Genomic DNA, 18098 nt, shown 5'->3' with positions numbered 1-18098 from the left:
AAGGTTTGGAGCTTATTCCACCACGCTGCTCCAATGCGGGTTGGTAGAATACACATGTGGCATAATTTCAATGAAATTAGACACATGCAGGTTTCCTCACGATGTTTTCCTTCACCGTCAAGCACGAGATGAATTATAATCACAAATTAAGCACATGAAAATTCAGTGATGCTTGCCCGGGTTTGAACCCACGATCGTCAGTTAAGATTCACGCGTTCTAACCACTAGGCCATCTCGGCTTTACTAGGCAATTTCGGTCGTAACAAAATATTAGTTTTTTTACTTGGATGGTGTGATGTATGTAATTGAGTTGAATGATAACGTGTCGTGTTTTACAACCCACTCATCAGTGACCGCTTAGTATTAGGCGGCCCATTTGACAGTCCGCCTATCTATTTCATAAAAATTATGTCTATCATATAAATAATAACCTAGGTCCTAAGGTAATATTATATGATGATCTGTGTGTACGTAAAACATTATTTACACAAACACAAAAGTTTAAAAAAAGAATCGAATTACAAAAGTTATCATAAAAGTGTATTTAGAAATAAAACCGCATCTAACTCAACCACTTATATATTCCTATTGATATTCATACCAAAGCGATAAGTATCTTTCATGTTTAAGCATAACATACAATCGTCAAGTTTAAGGTCAATATCCTTTAGCGTTATCAAAATAAAACTATGAATAGCGTGTCTAAGCGTTCGTTATGTTACACAATGCTTAATATATCTGTTATCTTTATCAAATAATAATAAAAGACTCACATACATTACAAAAATCTAAATAACTAGAAATAAGCTTTGGCGTATGAAACGGTAGCCAAAACTGCCTGATTTTAAAAGCGGTTTTTTCAACGTGACGAAATTTTAGATACTTATAACGTGTTCCAAGTGAACTACCGCACACACCTATCTAAATAATCTCTTTACATTGGTTGAATTCCGAGACTTACGTTCCCATGGCTGCCATATGTACATTAATAAATTAAGACTAAACTCTTGAATCGAGAACTTTGTCATTGGAATATGGAAAATAAGACTAATAGTAATTATCAATAATTTATTTAAGATTAGATAAAAGAAAACGGTTTGGTTTTAAATAATTCTAATCAAGGACTAATTCGGGGCTAATTCGAACAAATGGCCTGTCTAGTTGCAACGAGCAAACTGTCTGATAAGCAATACTGCGTTTTAGTAGTCGTCATCCTGCTTGTGATGCAAGCGTCTTACATACATCCTTGCGCTGCCCCAATCGAAGTACGAACAGTTGTAACAGACCGTTGTGGAGAACGGACGATATGAACGTAGAAAACAAAGTTTTTTTGATAACTGGTGCTGCAACCGGCATCGGCTCTGGCGTGGCCCGTGCTTTAGTGAAGAAGGGCGCTAAGGTTGGTTTATTAAGAATTAAGTTATAGTCTTACCAAAAAGGTTGGATATATAATTTTTTTAACTGAATATTTCATATTTATTAAAATTATTGTAGGTATTACAAAAAAAATCGGCTATCTGTTTTTAACTCTGTTATTAAGCCTTGAAGTAAGCCTGAGGTTAGTTTATGGGTTAAATTGTATACATTTTTTGTATAATTATTACAGTTATCCTATTATAAAGCTATGTTTAGTTTTATCTGTTACAAATGAACTAAAACAAAGTGTGGTTACTTTTTGTATCTGCAAAATATATATTTTTAATTAAACACAATATTAATAATGTATAAATAACAAATGGTTTTGTATAATACTCAATCGATTTTTGCATTACATACAATATATATACTTATATTTATAAGTATGTATATGGTTGATGACAACATATAATTAACTTAAAATAATTCTCAAATATTGTAAACATTTCTGTTTCTTTCATCTGTCCGTTATTTTCGATGTGTAAGCGAAACACGAACAACCGTTAATATATCATTAGGAATACAAGTTTTTGTTCAGGTTATTTCAATCATTACTCTCGGGTAAAATAAGTACAATTATATATTTATAAATTTAATTCGGGTTTGCTGTATTTTTTTTTTCTTGTAATGTATCTGATGGTATTTTATAAGTTGAAGACGCAATGCTTCACTTTTTTTCCTTTAACTCGACTGAGCAGCGAGACAATAAGGTCATTTAACCCATTGAAAATTACCTCCACAAATTTATATTACAAACCGACTTCAAATTTTGACTTTTGATATAAGCCATAAATAAATACAAATAAAAATTAAAATTACTTAATATTAAAAATTAAAATATTATATTCAAACTTCAATTAACCATAAGATATTTTACTATACACGAGATAATATATATGCTAAGGGTCATTGAGTTACTATTTGTTGATTTTCAGGATGGATACATAATTTTTATTAAAATACTTATATTATATATTTTGTGTAAGAAAGAAACTGAGTTTCTTGCCTGTTCTTTATAATTTACATTTCGAATCGGTGCAGCTAATAGTTTTAAATTTAACATCATCTTGTTTAATGATGATTCAAAAGTGCTTGTGAGAGCCTCTTGTCTTGTCCTCTTGTAATCTGTTGTTTTTTTTTCATTTGTTTGATAAATTGTAATATACTGAATTAATTTATTTAAACTCTTATTTGTTTTCAGCACGTAGTTGTACTTGATGTAAATACGGTCGCAGGAGAGGAGTTACAAGAGGAATTAAACAACAAATATGGGGCTGGTAAATTACTATTTATTAAGTGTGATGTGACATCTGAGCTAGATGCCGCTTTTGATGAGGCAAGAAAACAATTCGGTTATATCGACGTTGTTATAAATAATGCTGGACTCATGAATGACAGGCCAAATATTTACGAGAAGGAAATAGCTGTGAATGTGGTATGTCCTAATTTTATTTACTTTCAAGTTTCGTAAGATTGAAGTTCCATAGATGGTCATCAACTTACACCCGGTTTTAAATACTTTATCATATTGATCGTCTAAAAGTGCCGTTAGTTTTTTAATATATTTTGAAATTACAAAACGTTATTTAAATGCAACTTGGTTGGCTTAGCGCGTCTGGATAAGTACAACCTACTCATCCTATATTATGCCACCAAGCCGCAATGCTCAGTACTGTTGTGTTCCGTTTTGAACGACTATGACTAATGGCTGTGTCAGGTGGTTTAGCACTTAGCACTTTTAGCACTTCCGCCTACTTATTTTATGAAAAAAGCTCATGTTTTTAATCAATTTTCCTCTTGGAATTTGTCTTACAATAATAAACTTAATGCTTTTAATACGAAAAGTAATTCTTAAACTTAATATTGTTACAATTTGAAAATTGCAATTCATGCAATTTATTTCTTATCTTTATGTATGTCTCCTCCTTCAAAGAGGTAATAGCGTTATTGTGTAAATATTAACACATATGTTTTTAATGACGTCTGAATACTCAGACCTATATTTATAGTTATTTATTAGGTATCAATATATTATACATCGGATATTATTATTTACTTGAAAAAATGATTTTTCGTTATTTTGTAAACAATTTTTGGATTTAAAATCATAGTATCAGAATAACGATTAAAATAAAATAATTTGAATAATTAATACAATTGCTTTATCCTTAAATGCTTAGCCCAGCGGCGGTACATTTACAATCTGTATTTTTACTTTTTCTTTTTACATTAATCATTTATAACTAGCAAATCCCGCTTTGCCGTGCCGTGCCGCTTTGCTCAGTCTGTGACTAAATTCCTTCAAAACTGTCGCGGTAGCTTAAAATAATAAAGATTGTTGTTTTGGCTTTAGTAAAGTCGCAAATAGCCATATTAACTTTAAAATTAGCGAGGGAATGGAGTATATTAAAACTTAACTTTAAGCAATCATTAATACCGAAATAATTCTAATTGAATTGCGATACCTTCGATTTGCTTTTAATTTTTTAAGCCCCAACGTTACTAAGGTATTCTAAATTCCAAACTGTTGAATATGCAAATACAATAAAGTTACAAAAACAATTATACACTGACTAAATTAAATATATGATAATAAAATATAAAATAAATGACTTCATTTAACAAGCGGGAAAATATTTGGTAACTGAAATACATAATATATAATAAAATTATAATACGCCGTCACTATAATCTAAAAACATGATTTTAATAATAAATTGTATTTTATTTTAAAATATTATTTGTATAGAGTCCGATAATAATATTTAAGATAGTAAATTAAAATGTTTAAAGATAAACCCATTTGAATGTGATGGAAGTAAAATTTCAAGGGCAATTGCGAGTTCACATTGACCTTGAAATTTTACTTGATGAGCTGTTGATAAAATATTCGATAAACTATTGAAGATAAGTAAACGTTTTCACGTTCGTGTTTACTTTTTAAAACGACAAAAATCTTTATTCAACATAGAAGTATTAAGCTTACTTGCCTCGTTGATCTAGTGTCTAGGTATATAATGCCGCAGATCCCGAATTCCTGGGTCCAACTTCAGGTCGGGCCGATAAAGTTTTTGGGTTTTGCTGTCGAAAATTTCTAATAGCCGTTCCCGTGCTTCGGAAAGCTAAGGCCGAAGGTTTTGCGCCCGACATATTTCTGGTTGTTTCGGGTTTGCCTTATGAGAGTGAGGGAATAGAGAGTGCACATACTGTATGTGCCCTATAATTTATGTCCTGTGCAGTTGGCCAATCTCCCTTGAGATCGATTGCCGTGGCCCAAATCGACCAGGAGGACATCATCATCATTCTAGATTTTTTAGAATGAAATTCGTTTATTTAGCTGCTATATATTTTTTAAGAGTTCCTCTCATCCGGAGAATGGGAATAGACTTGGTCCACCTTGCCATACGTTTAGAAAACGAATGCGTCTCTCATAGCCAATAAACTCGTTACATACTGAAATGTTAGTGCAGAATCGTATGACATTTATATGTACGCAGAAAATGTTCAATTTTCTATAAATAACACATTTTTCTTGTACACGCTAAGGTAATAAATAAACGCTAGGGTAATAAATTGAATGATGTATTTCTTCGATGAAATTATGTTTACATCAATACTTTCAGTTACTTCACTAGTAATTTCTTGTCAAACTGAGACACAGCGAATCGTATCGTAATCTTAATCGTGGCTGTACTAAGCTTGCTGTTAATAGAATCATAATTGTTAGTGGTGGAAATGTATTATATATTCAAATATTTAGTTTAGGTATCTACTTATTGACAATGATTCCGCTTGTAATAGGAGCCAAGCATTTGTATTTTATTTTCAGGCATTGATTCTTTATTTTTGTACTATACCTACCTACTTAATCAATATATTAACATATTATATACTTCATAAATATAAGTATGTTTTTTTTTAATTCTCATAAAGTTATATTCATAATAAATATAATGTTGGTGTTTAGTTTAGTTTTTTTCCTAAAATTAAGTTTATATGATAATGTACGAATGGTGTGTACATATTTTGTTATAGTGTGTTTTGTATCTAAGTGTGTGTTACGTTATTTCTATTACTGCAAAAAATGTGTATTAATGACGCTTAATAACAAATACATTGTCAGATAAAAAAAAAATTTTGTAGTTATCTGATTTATATGTGTTCGTTATAAATATAATCAGCGAAACAAAGCAGTAAATAATTTACAACGTAAATTAATATGGCTTAAGTATACTTGAATAGGTTTATTAATAACTATCTCGTTATCATTTACATTGCCGTACAGCGTGGAAATGCGGCCTGTGTTATGGGCAGCTATGCGTCGGGTAGGGTTCGGGGGAGACTTTTAAATTTAATTTTTTTTTCATCAATATAATTTTAGTAAGTAAATTAAAAAAAATATTAGTATGTTAAACAATTTGTCAATTTGTATTGTCCTCCAGACCGATTTCCGCCACGGCGGCAAATCTCAAGAGAGATTAGCCAACTGCGTAGAAGATATTATAGTGCACAAGTGTGTCCGCAAACACAAGTGCGCTGTCTATTCCCTAACTCTCATAATCCGATGGGAAGGCAATCGGACACGCTCGGAAAGACTTCAGGCGCAGGACCAAAGGATTTACGTGCTTTCCGAGGCACGGGAGTGTACACACTTCCAACTTCCACACTCCGGGCTGCTACTGAGAATTTTTTGACAGAAAAACCCAAAACCGACCTGTAATTTGCACTCAGGACCTCGGGGTCTGCAGCCTTCTATCTAGCCACTAGACCAATGAGGCAGTCAACACATATATATTCACATATATTATAGGATATTTGTTTTTTTTTTTTATTTATTATAGGTAGGCAGACTTGCAAATAGGCTTTATTATTTTTAACGATAGACATTATTATTATTAACGATACTTTTGTAATACTAACTAATATTATAAATGTAAAAATGAGTTTGTTTATTAAATAAACATCTTGTATGTTTGTTAAGCTTTCACTACTTAACTACTGGTTTAGTAAATCATCGTGAAACGTTGCAAACTAGTTTACAGGGGTACAGAAAAAGATATAGGGTACCTAACCTAAAAGTTTTAAATATAAATTAAATTTACTAATAATGAAAAAATATATAAAAACATAAATTAATCGCTTATATATTATAAGTCCTTGCTTAGAGTTTATTATGTTATAAATAGTGGTTTAGAAACAAGCAACTTAGTGAGATAATATATCATAATATTTAATGAACATCTATAAATATTCTAACTCGAAGTTATCTGATATAAAATTTTACAAGAGTAATTTGTTTGTGACGTGATGTTATTTTGCTTTAAGAATTTACGGCCTAACTTATTACGTTGTTTAGTTGGTGATTAGTTAAACAATATCGTGTATTCGTTTTTTGTATAAAATGTACAAACAATATACAAAATGGTCAGAGGAAGTTTTTCAAAATCAACAATTTTTTTTATATAATATATAAGCCTGGCTTAAAGTAATAACTATCTATACTTATTATAAGCGCGAAATTAACTCTGTGTGTATACAACGTAAGGTTACGCTTTCACGTTTAAAATACACTACCGAAGTGAACCCCAAGGACTTACCTACCCCTCCCCCCTCTTAGAACGCTGGTGAAGCCGCGGATGAAGACTTATTACATTATTGTCAAATATTTTATTTTTAAAAGTATGTTTATATTAATTTAGTTATTATGATCACATAGTTGCTTTTTTATCTGAATATCACCTTTTTTTTAGACAGCGCTAATAACTGGGTCGTTGAAGGCATATGAATGGATGCGAAAGGACAAAGATGGCAAGGGCGGAACGATCATCAATATTTCATCAATAGTCGCTCTGATTCAAAGTCATATCCTGCCCGTTTACAGCGCAACGAAGAGCGCTGTTTTACAATTCAGCAATTGCTTAGGCGTAAGTAACATTTTATGTACTGTTTTAATAACTTTATTACAAATTTACCGCTCTATCCGAATAAACGTTATTAATTAATTATCTAACTGCGCCAAAGTTATTGCATGATTTATGCCTTAAATAATGTTTAAAATTTTATGTATATAATATACATATATATTTGAGGGATGTAGATTGAAAAACTGTGCTAGTACCTACAAACTGTATTGAATGAAATTAATGAAGAATTAAGAAAGACAGAACATAGTTTAACGCGTAAAAAGTCAATATGTCAAAAACTGTAAATTGAGTAGCCTACTAGATCACCATTAAAAATTTACGCTTAAAAATATGGTCACATCTGCTTAGTAATAATTACACTTTTTCCTATCCTAATTTGCATCTAATATCATTGTTATAAATATCTAATCTAATAATACTAAGTGCCATCTTAAAAGTAAACTATTATTATAAAATAACTATATACATATATTATACTTTTTAGCAATGATTAATATTTAAACAGGTTTTCGTACTTTATAAGTAAAACATGAATCAGATAAATTTAATCGCGTAGTATTTTATTCAATAATAGCCTCATTTCATATATTTATACGATGTCTATCGTCGATAATAATGTATTATTTTGAAATACTCATTGCAGAAAGAACAAAACTATTCTCGAACGGATGTTCGTGTGCTATCAATTTGTTTCGGTATTACCGATACTAATTTAATACGTGGAAGAGTTGGATGTATTGACGAGGAACTGGAGGAGGAAATGATGGTTGCATTGCAGCACTTCCCTTCTCAAAGGTAAAATTTGTATCTGCTTTATTTAGTTTTGTTTTCCTTCACCCGTCATCTTGTAGTGTCACTCAACAGATTGAGCTGAAAATTGTTGTCTAATTTTGGTGTTCGCGACAATATGATCCATTAAACTAAATTACATTTCTTTATGGTTCATAGGTTTAAGCTTAGCTTGTCTCGAAAGTAGGTATTTTTAAGGTTTTGATATCAGTTTTGGGAAACGAAAACTTAGTCACTGGATGAAGGCTATCTATATTCTCCATCTTCCCCGAAGACGACAACATTATTTCAAAACAATTAATATGGAGGTCGTTGAATTGCTTATTATCGGAGATTATTTTACTGGTGATAGGGCTTTGTGCAAGCTCGTCTGGGTAGGTGCCACCCACTCATCAGATATTCTACCGCAAAACAGTAGTACTTGGTATTGTTGTGTTCCGGTTTGAAGGGTGAGTGAGCCAGTGTAACTACAGGCACAAGGGACATAAAATCTTAGTTCCCAAGGTTGGTGGCGCATTGGATATGTAAGCGATGGTTGACATTTCTTACAATGCCAATGTCTAAGGGCGTTGGTGACCACTTACCATCAGGTGGTCCATATGCTCGTCCGCCTTCCTTCTATAAAAAAAAATAATAACATTATCTAAAGCCATCCAAAAACCATTGACATATTTTTTTTAAATATAATGTCAATAAGCATAAAAAAATCACTGTCATAGTCTACCAAAATGAAAAATAAACCGATTTTTTATCTGTGGACGTTCGTATGGTATGGTATACCCACAGATTTGAGATAACTGTCCGGAATCTAGAAATTTACGTACAATCAGTATAGTGATAATGTTAAAAGAATTGTTTTTAAAGTCACTCGATTATTGTTTTTGTTACAATCAAGATAAGATAACATTGTATTATTATTTATCTCTCACACATATGTCTTAGCTTCAATGCACATCTCTGCTACCATATCAGGCGTGCAAACAAATGAGCCAAACAAAACAAAGATGGTAAATAGCCATAACTCATCAGTGACATTCTCATTGTTAGAAATATAAAACATTTCTTGCCCCACCAACCTAAGGTAGGGCTTTGTGCAAGCTCGTCTGGGTAGGTACCACCCACCCAGACCTTGGTTTGGCTTGTATAGTGCACACATAGTAAGTGCTCTACCACAAGTGCTTTCTCTATTCTATTTCTTCATTCTCATAATATGTTGGGACGAAATGAGTAGCGAGATTTCAGGCATAGGATCAAAAACACATTACATATCCCAACTTCCCAATGACCGTGCGATCTTCAACTAACATTTACGGCATACAAAATTACTTATCGAATGTCTGTACACACGTGTGTTTCATTTTACAGCGTAGAATCGGCTGTCCAAGGTCTTATAACGGCATTCGAAAGCGGCGCAAGCGGTAGTACTTGGTTAATAACAACGAACAGACCTGCTGAAGAAATCACCGGCAACGTAGTCAAGGCATTTGATATTTTACGTCAAGGCGTTTTTTAAATTTATATTTATCAAAGTTGATATGTTGAAGATTTTTTATCACTTTTATACGTACTCATATATTACATTTATAATATTCACATAGATCGATATTTTAACACATATAAGTCTTAATTTATAAATATTGTTTAGCGATAGTCGGTAATGCAATGCTGCATCTTCTTCTTTCGAATGTCAAATCAATAATGACAGAAAGAGCGAAATAACTGTTAAACAGTCGCTAGGCAATAAGTAAGGCCGTATGTTCCAATGAGCACGTAATTGTTTTTATATCTGAAATAACTATATCACAAACTTCAATTATCAATTATTTTAATACCTAAGTATGTATACAAGAATAATATATTTGTTACATTTTATATTTTCTTTTATTTCTTAGTCATCTCTTTCCTAAATTTATTGTTCATTTTCGATTTTTCGACCCATAGACAATTTTGAATTTTTAATTATACGCTCATAATAAGTTTAGATAAATTTAAATATATTTTTAATTTCTCTAAAGACCACTCAGTTGATAGTTTTCCAAACTTAATACATTGGTTTTTAGGACGGTATCATAGATTATATATATGCTAAGAAATAATAAAAAGTAATAGGAAATTTATAAGGTTATATATATATCGAGAACCAGGATAGCTGTGGATGGTTAACGTAATTATTAACCAACGATTGCAGGATTTTTTTTTGGAATTTGAATCTGGGATAGGAAATCGTTTTTAAATACTCATTTGTTTTTTTAGTGAAACTCGAGGTCTATTTAGGGGATATTTACGAACTAATTTTTATTATTCTTTACTTCATATTAACATAAACATTTAGTATAACATGCGACGAACAATACGTGAATCTATAAACATCATTAATACCTGACCAGAAATAATTTTATTAAAGACGAAAGTTACGGCTAATATTAAAGCATTTTTTAAATAAAAAAAATGTCATAGTTCAATAATGTGTACTTGTGGCAGATAGGTTTGTCTGTGCGCGACAAACCAACAAAAATAAAGCAACATCAGGTATAAATTTATATAATAAGTTTGGATAAAAATAAAACACATTTTCATGCAATAAATATTTTTTTATTTTTAAAAACTTCTTATATCACCATTACTTTTGTCATTGAATGATTTGAAATTAGTATATCTGCTTAAATGGCTATTTCCCATCATTATTGTCTTCCAGGATAATACCTGATTTGAATTATTAAACACCTCCATTATCGGAAACTTACCTTCTTATTTTGTTATAAGGTTAATCGTCCACAGAATATATAGCACTATATAGTGCAGTAGTTGAAACCATTTTAATTTGAACAAAGTATTAAAACTAACATAAAATATCAAAACCATTTACAATGTAAAAATTACAATTACGAATGTAATTTAAATAATTTGTAAATTACATTCGTGATTGTAATTTTTATTGGCTAAGGCCTTCTCTCCTTTTTGAGGAGAAGGTTTGGAGCTTATTCCATAACGCTGCTCCAATGCGGTTTGGTAGAATACACATGTGGCATAATTTTCATGAAATTAGGCACATGCAGGTTTTCCTTCACCATCAAGCACGAGATGAATTATAAACACAAATTAAGAACATGAAAATTCACTTACACTTAAATATAAGTGTTCGGGTTGAAGGGTGAGTGAGCCAGTGTAATTACAGGCACAAGGGACATAACATCTTAGTTAAAAGGTTAGTGGCACATTGGCGATGTATGCAATGGTTAAAATTTCTTATATTTCCAATGTCTATGGGCGTTGGTAACCACTAACGATCAGGTGGCCTATTTGCTCGTCCGCCTAACAATTATCTGACATTTGTCAGAAGAATTTAAGCTGTCAATCAGACTTCAAAAATGAAAACGATTTTATTATGAATAAGCCTTTCAAGATTTAAATGTTTTAATTTTAAGCAACATAAAAAGTATTAAAAATAATTTTAAATATCATAGTGAAACCTACATTGACAACAAGCATTTAACATCACGACATGTCATATTTCGCAGCTTTCACTCTTTCACACTTAATATACGCAAAGGCAAAAGGACAATAAGTATTACTCAGCTTGATTGGATAACATGAAAATGACCAAATAAATTTCTTCCGAGCATTTTACTTTTATTTAGCATAATGTACATAATAATGAAACACAGTTATTATTATATCCTGTGGACGTTCAACCAAATGGCGCAACATAAGCAAAATAAGTCCGGAATCATCGTACAATATGGAAGACGATATAAACATTTCCTATCCAGTTTCTAATATCTTACATTGTTAATTAACAAATCCTACAAATAAACAAAATCTATTCATCCGTTAAAAACAACGAACATCGCCATATTCAACGAAAATTTTATTTTTAGTTTAATCTTATAAAATACGAATCGTTATAGATAAAGAACACTTTAATTACAAACCTACACCTCGTATCTTTTAACAGTTTCTATATTTTTATCGAATTTAGAATCTATGTGGCTACATGTACACTTGTACTCATAAAATATAAAAAATCAAAAGAAAAAAATATATTCATAACATAATTAATTACGCAATTGGAGAATACGTTTAGTTCCATATGGAATATATTTAAAAATGGAATTAGTTCCATTACACACCAACGACCACAGATAAAAAATATTAAATTAAAAAGGTTGAATGATGGCGTTGTTATTTAAATAAAAGAAAGTAAAGAGAACAAGTGTAAATGCAGCTGTTGAGATAATTAATAAACTTCAATCTAATTTTCATTCATTTTAATCAATAATATCTTATCGTAATTCGACGAGGTGTTCTCAATAGGATCTTGTCTCTACAATTTCACTAATAGTTAACTCGACGTTATAGAATTCAATAATTTCCTTGGGAAATATCTTTTATATCACTTCAATACATTACTAAGATATGAATAGTTTAAATTTTATATACAACACATTTAATTTTTTAGGATATATCATACTTTGTTTTCTTTTTAAATTGATTTTAACACATAATTTTAAAATGTAAACTATTTTGAATTATTTATAAATATTTTGTCGTTCAAATTCGTGGCCATTGCCGTCAAAAGACGATAAATTACTTTTTTTATTGTAAAATAATTTTTTGTATAATCATCATTAATTTAACTAAAGAATATTTCAATAATTTGGTTATATTGAATAAGAACATATTTTTTATAAAATGGCAGTTTAATATCACGTATACGAAAGGTCAACAATCAGAACACAATTGAACGCGACTCCGATTTATCTTAACGCAATGTAAACAAATTTATTGCCACAACGATATTTCGTAAAGCCTATCAATTATTACTAATAATAATCTCTTAAGAAATTCTACTTTATCTATTTACATTTTTTTTTTATTAAATCACAATCGAGTAATCAACGGAAATAAAAGTTGTGCCATTAGCTGATCGGTCATTGGTTGTTTGTGCGTTACTACGGAATCGTACAAAATCATTCAAACTCAATAATCAAGTCAATAAATCGAGGTCGAAAATAAGTTAGACGGTTCATAAAGTGGACTTAGAGACCGATCAACTGGTATTGGTCCAAAATGTTTAAATATAGTTAATTCAAATACAACATATTAATATAATCACGAGCAAATATAATTGTGATTTAATTTGATTAATCGCTTACTTTTATTATATAAACGACTTCGAACATACTTCGTTTATTAACATCGATCAAACGCGATATATTCGCTTGTAACAAACACTCTGTCTGAACCTAGTTAGGTGATGAACAACAACGTACATGCAGTACTGATAGACTCTGTGCTGGGAGACAGTCACACTGTGGTGACTCTGTCCACTTCTACGTATCGCACAGAGTCCTCGCTTGGTCAGCAAATCACTTCTTTCTCGTCGAAAATCGCTGTGTCTGATGAAAGGCTCTTTAGCCGCTGCTGGAGCGCTGAACGGCGTCTGCGGCAGGTACGCGCTACAGCTATCTGAAGTTTTGTAAATTTTCATTATCAAAAAGGTAAAAATAGATTTATTAATTGATTGACAAACGAAATAAATTTATACATTTCATGGTAATTGTATACAAATTAGTAGCAGTAAAATAAAAAGTGCATCCAAATGCTTATATCTGTATTAACATAGTAAAATTATATTATTAATATTATATACTGTTGGAAGCGAGGTATTGATGAATCAAACAAACAAAATAGTTATGTACAAATGTTCTGAGTGTCTGGTATTGAGTCTTTATATGTCATTTTCGTGTAATAAACATTGAAACGTATTTCTAAATATTAAAACAATTTTTGTGTATTTAGACGTAAATACTTGCAACTTTTGAACTTAGTAGTGCATTAAAGTGCCTTTTCATTAGTGAGAATAGAAGCTCGTATGCAAAAGTAAAAAAAATACTAACGGCCTTTTTTCTATGATTACGAATACAATATGTACTTGTAGAATATAAAATAGCTGTGTCGTTCTAAAGTCATCAGCCACGCCAACTTTTTTTTGGACATCACTACTTTTTTTAGTAGTGGTAGGGCTTTGTGCAAGCTCGTCTGGGTAGGTACCACCCACTCATCAGATATTCTACCGCAAAACAGCAATACTTGATATTGTTGTGTTCCGGTTTGAAGGGTGAGTGAGCCAGTGTAATTACAGGCACAAGGGACATAAAATCTTAGTTCCCAAGGTTGGTGGCGCATTGGCTATAAGCGATGGTTGACATTTCTTACAATGCCAATGTCTAAGGGCGTTTGGTGACCACTTACCATCTGGTGGCCCATATGCTCGTCCACCTTCCTATTCTATATAAAAAAAAATCAGTAAAGTTTTCTCACATATTTTTTTAGCTTTTTACTAAAGTTTATTGGTACGATATTTATGTATAGTTTTAAATATAAGACTTCAAGAGAGAGTTTGAAAACTTCTTTACATGTATCGTTATTATGGTATCTGGATAAGGGTTAAGATATATTTATGAAAAATCTTACCACAGCAAAAGCGGCTAGTATGGTGAAGGCAAGTAATGCCGCAGCATAGTGTGCTGGCACTCGCAAAAGTGCAGAACATTGCGACAGACGCTCATCTTCTCCCTGAGGACACTGCGCTATGCCATCGCACCACAGCGACGGTTCAATACATGCGTCTAAGGACGCACACCGATATTGACATTCACCAGATAATGCGAAAACTCCGCCACGTTCACTTGAATGCCTGGAAAATAAATGAAAAACAGCATTTGAAAATCACCATTATCCGAATATAAGCAATTCGTCATTTTCATCTTGATTGTTAATTGATTCAATATTACATTAGTTAGTTCAGATACGTTATATAACTATTGCTAAAGAAAACTTTTTTTGTTTTTTTACATTATATTTTCAATGATGAAAATCATATCTAAGTGTTAATTATCGTTAACTATAAATATAATAAAAATGGATTATACAAATAAAATTTAATAAGCAGTCAAATATCTATACCACACTTTTTAATGGCTTATGATGATGATGATTTCCTCCTGACCGATATCAGCCACGGCGGCCAATCCCAAGGGAGTGTTTTTACTGCGCCCGAGTATGTGTGCAAACATAGGTGCACTCTTTATTACTTCATTCTCATAATCTCACACGACTGGAAAGAGTTCAGGCGCAGAACCAACGGCTTTACGTGCTTTCTGAGGTACTCACTTCCAACTTCCAGACTTCGAGCTAGTACTGATAATTTTTGACGGAAAAATCCAATAACTTTTATTGGCCCGACTTGGGGTTTGAACCCAAGACCTCGGTATCTACGGCCTTATATGTAGCCACTAGACCAACGAGGCACTCAATACTAAGTAATGGATCAATTGTAAATATGTAACTTTTCAACCAGTTATTCTATCAACCAGCCAGTAATGGCAGTTATGCCAGTAATGGCACGTAGGATTTTAGACTATCAGAGAATACATACTACCCCTCATACTCACAGCTTACTAACAGAAGATCAAGAAAAGTCAGGTGAAATGTCTTCTTGTTAATTAATGAAATATATTTTTACCTTCTTGAAAGTTCCAGCCATGTAATATAGTATGATCCACTTTCTACAGCTATCAGTTCAACAGAAAGAGATCTTGGCCAGTCTAGGTCAAAGCGATCTGCAGAAGGCGGTGGAGCAAGCACATGCCGAGCAAGAGAATCGATCTCATTTGACCAACCTTCTGAGAATATTTCCACTACTTGTTCTTCCTGAAATTTTTTGTTATCTATTATAAAAACGATCATAGTGAATACATTATTTTTCTAACAATACCTTTGCAGAAATATATATATAAAAAAATACTTGTATGCAAATTTCTCTTTTTCTGTTCTAGGTTAGGTGTATCGGGTATATTTAGGAATTTGAAGAGGATAAAATAATATTTTTTACCTGCTCATCTGGAGGTTTAGGACATATAAATATTGGAGTCAATCCTCCAGCGTACACAGCTATACGATTTGGTGTTCGACACATGTGACCCAGATCTGGTGCTACTGTGATATTATTCAGAAGTGTGAAATTATCTAGTTCGGGTTCTTTGATTATACTTCCTTGGATTTGAATGTAGAGATACCGACCTGGTGCAGGATCTATTAACCACGGACGATTTTCACAACGTTCCTGAAATTGTAAACAAATATCCTTTTTAATAAAATTATAGTCTTTAAAGCATGAACTTCGCGAATTCATAAATATAATTATTATATTTAAGCCTGTATATAAAACCCCTTCCTGTATAAATAATATTACCCCAGTCAAATAATAATTAAATAGTTTGTATAGTTTCTGAAATATTTGCATACATAATACTGGGAAATTAAAAAACCTCAAAAAACATATATAATCTTCAAGCGGAGATAAGGTCTATGTCCAGCGTTTTAAAATGGAATTGAGCTTAAGAATTGTACGCAATTATGAAAAGAAAATAAAAAACTAGGGCTATATTTACCAAATCAGGTAAGGGTGCATGTGCTGAAAGTCTCATTTCTCCGCTTGCCCCGTAAACCCTGTGAGTGCTGTCACAAACACTGTCCAGTCGAATAAACTCGACGGATGCTTCGAAACCAAATGATCGAAAATCATCAAGAGCTGACATATTTACCACGTCGAATTTGAGCTCAGCGACCATCGATGTAGATGTAAATTCGTAGTCGTTGACATCGCTGAAAAGTCAAGTACAATAATTTGATAAATAATTGATAGTTATAAATAGTGAAAATATATTTAGAGTCCGGTCAATATAAACAAAAAAGAATGATTAGCTTACAATAATTGGCATAGAGCTGAATATTAATGCGTGCGTGTGTTCGTGTGCGCTTATGTGCATGAGTCAGTTAAAGCAATGTATACTTTATATATGTACTTAGCAGAAATGCAAAACCTTTTTTTTCACTGGGCTGATGAAAAATTATTAATAGATGTCTAAATTTTGATATATCATCTGTAACAACTAAGACCTATACCAATTTTTAGCTCGATGCGGATGATCGTTAATTATGTTTTTGAATATATGTATGTATGTATGTATAATCCACTAGCCCGTTATGTCCTGCAAGTATCTTAATGCAGGGTTGGAAGAGATCACTTCTTGAGTGATAAGACCGCCCCTTGTATGCATCATTTTCCAGTCCAAAATTATGTTTATGCATTTTAGCATGACTATTCTTAAGCTTTTTTTTTCTTTTTTTTGTATTTGTCTTTTTCTCCTCGTGAGTGTGCAATAAAATTATTTAATAATAATCATAATAATAATAAAATATCTATTTTAATCGGACTATTCGACCATGACCACAAAAAAATTATATATTTGTTACACTAGTGTTATGAAGTATAACATATTATAGTAACCTGCACAAACAATCTCTTGGTACACCCGGTCCATTATCCCTCCAAGGTCTTTCGAATATCCTAACAGCAGCCGTAGGTATACCGCCACATCGGAACCATGGTGAATGTGCCGAGTGGACGGATCTGCAGAGCCTGCCTCCATTACGAACACCCCAAACACGAAGCCGCACCACTTCTCCTGGATTAGCTTCAAAACGATATGTGCAACTGGAATTTCAAAATAAATAAATTATATTTATAGCCACAAATTTATAGACTTCTCATTCATCGAAATTTTTCTACTAATTTTTATTTTTATTTAAAACAGGAGTGAATATTTTGTGTAATATTTTCTTTGCAATAATTAATAATAACATAACTATATAAATAAAAAAGGCAGTTTGTAACCGATATTTGTTTGGTTTTTCTTTGTAGGAGTGCACTATTAGTATTATTACATTTTAAGTATTTGATGTATAAGCATCTCAGCGCTTGGTATACAGTATGAGTAAACATGAACTGTCGTGAGTCTTTTGGAACTCACATCATTTTGAACCATGAATAGATTTTATTAATTTTAAAGCAAAATAAATACATAAAATTCAGAATATACATACTTGTAAAAAAACTTTATT

At 31.7% G+C, this 18098-nt stretch overlaps 2 protein-coding genes across 3 annotated transcripts in view; one reads left to right on the top strand and one right to left on the bottom strand.

Annotated features, from left to right (window-relative positions):
- Window positions 1-1239: 1239 nt before the first annotated feature.
- Window positions 1240-10001, top strand: LOC126770068 (15-hydroxyprostaglandin dehydrogenase [NAD(+)]-like). The gene is made up of 5 exons (XM_050489217.1): window positions 1240-1399; window positions 2618-2851; window positions 7167-7340; window positions 7984-8135; window positions 9495-10001. Exons 1-5 carry the CDS (start codon window positions 1307-1309, stop codon window positions 9640-9642), a joined length of 801 nt encoding a protein of 266 aa, XP_050345174.1. The 5' UTR covers window positions 1240-1306; the 3' UTR covers window positions 9643-10001.
- Window positions 10002-12287: 2286 nt separating this feature from the next.
- LOC126769950 (uncharacterized) overlaps window positions 12288-18098 on the bottom strand; it is a 148353-nt gene continuing 142542 nt past the window's right edge. For both annotated transcript variants that reach the window (XM_050488983.1, XM_050488985.1), the window contains 6 exons: window positions 17485-17691; window positions 16586-16799; window positions 16027-16257; window positions 15658-15845; window positions 14607-14829; window positions 12288-13598 (listed from right to left, as the gene is read on the bottom strand). In XM_050488983.1, coding sequence (XP_050344940.1) covers window positions 13491-13598; window positions 14607-14829; window positions 15658-15845; window positions 16027-16257; window positions 16586-16799; window positions 17485-17691 — 1171 coding nt within the window. In that variant the 3' untranslated portion in view covers window positions 12288-13490. The remainder of the gene's footprint in view (window positions 13599-14606; window positions 14830-15657; window positions 15846-16026; window positions 16258-16585; window positions 16800-17484; window positions 17692-18098) is intronic.

Source organism: Nymphalis io, chromosome 8 (assembly GCF_905147045.1).
Source record: "Nymphalis io chromosome 8, ilAglIoxx1.1, whole genome shotgun sequence".
Lineage (NCBI taxonomy): Eukaryota > Metazoa > Arthropoda > Insecta > Lepidoptera > Nymphalidae > Nymphalis > Nymphalis io.
Note: the sequence above shows the minus strand (reverse complement) of the source record. Positions and strands in the feature narration are given on the sequence as shown.

Excerpts from the sequence above, each read along its gene's own strand:
- LOC126770068 (XM_050489217.1), top strand. The coding sequence starts at position 1,307 with ATGAACGTAGAAAACAAAGTTTTTTTGATAACTGGTGCTGCAACCGGC. Across the intron at positions 1,400-2,617 it reads TAGTGAAGAAGGGCGCTAAG|CACGTAGTTGTACTTGATGT; the intron begins GTTGGTTTATTA and ends ATTTGTTTTCAG. Across the intron at positions 8,136-9,494 it reads CAGCACTTCCCTTCTCAAAG|CGTAGAATCGGCTGTCCAAG; the intron begins GTAAAATTTGTA and ends TTCATTTTACAG.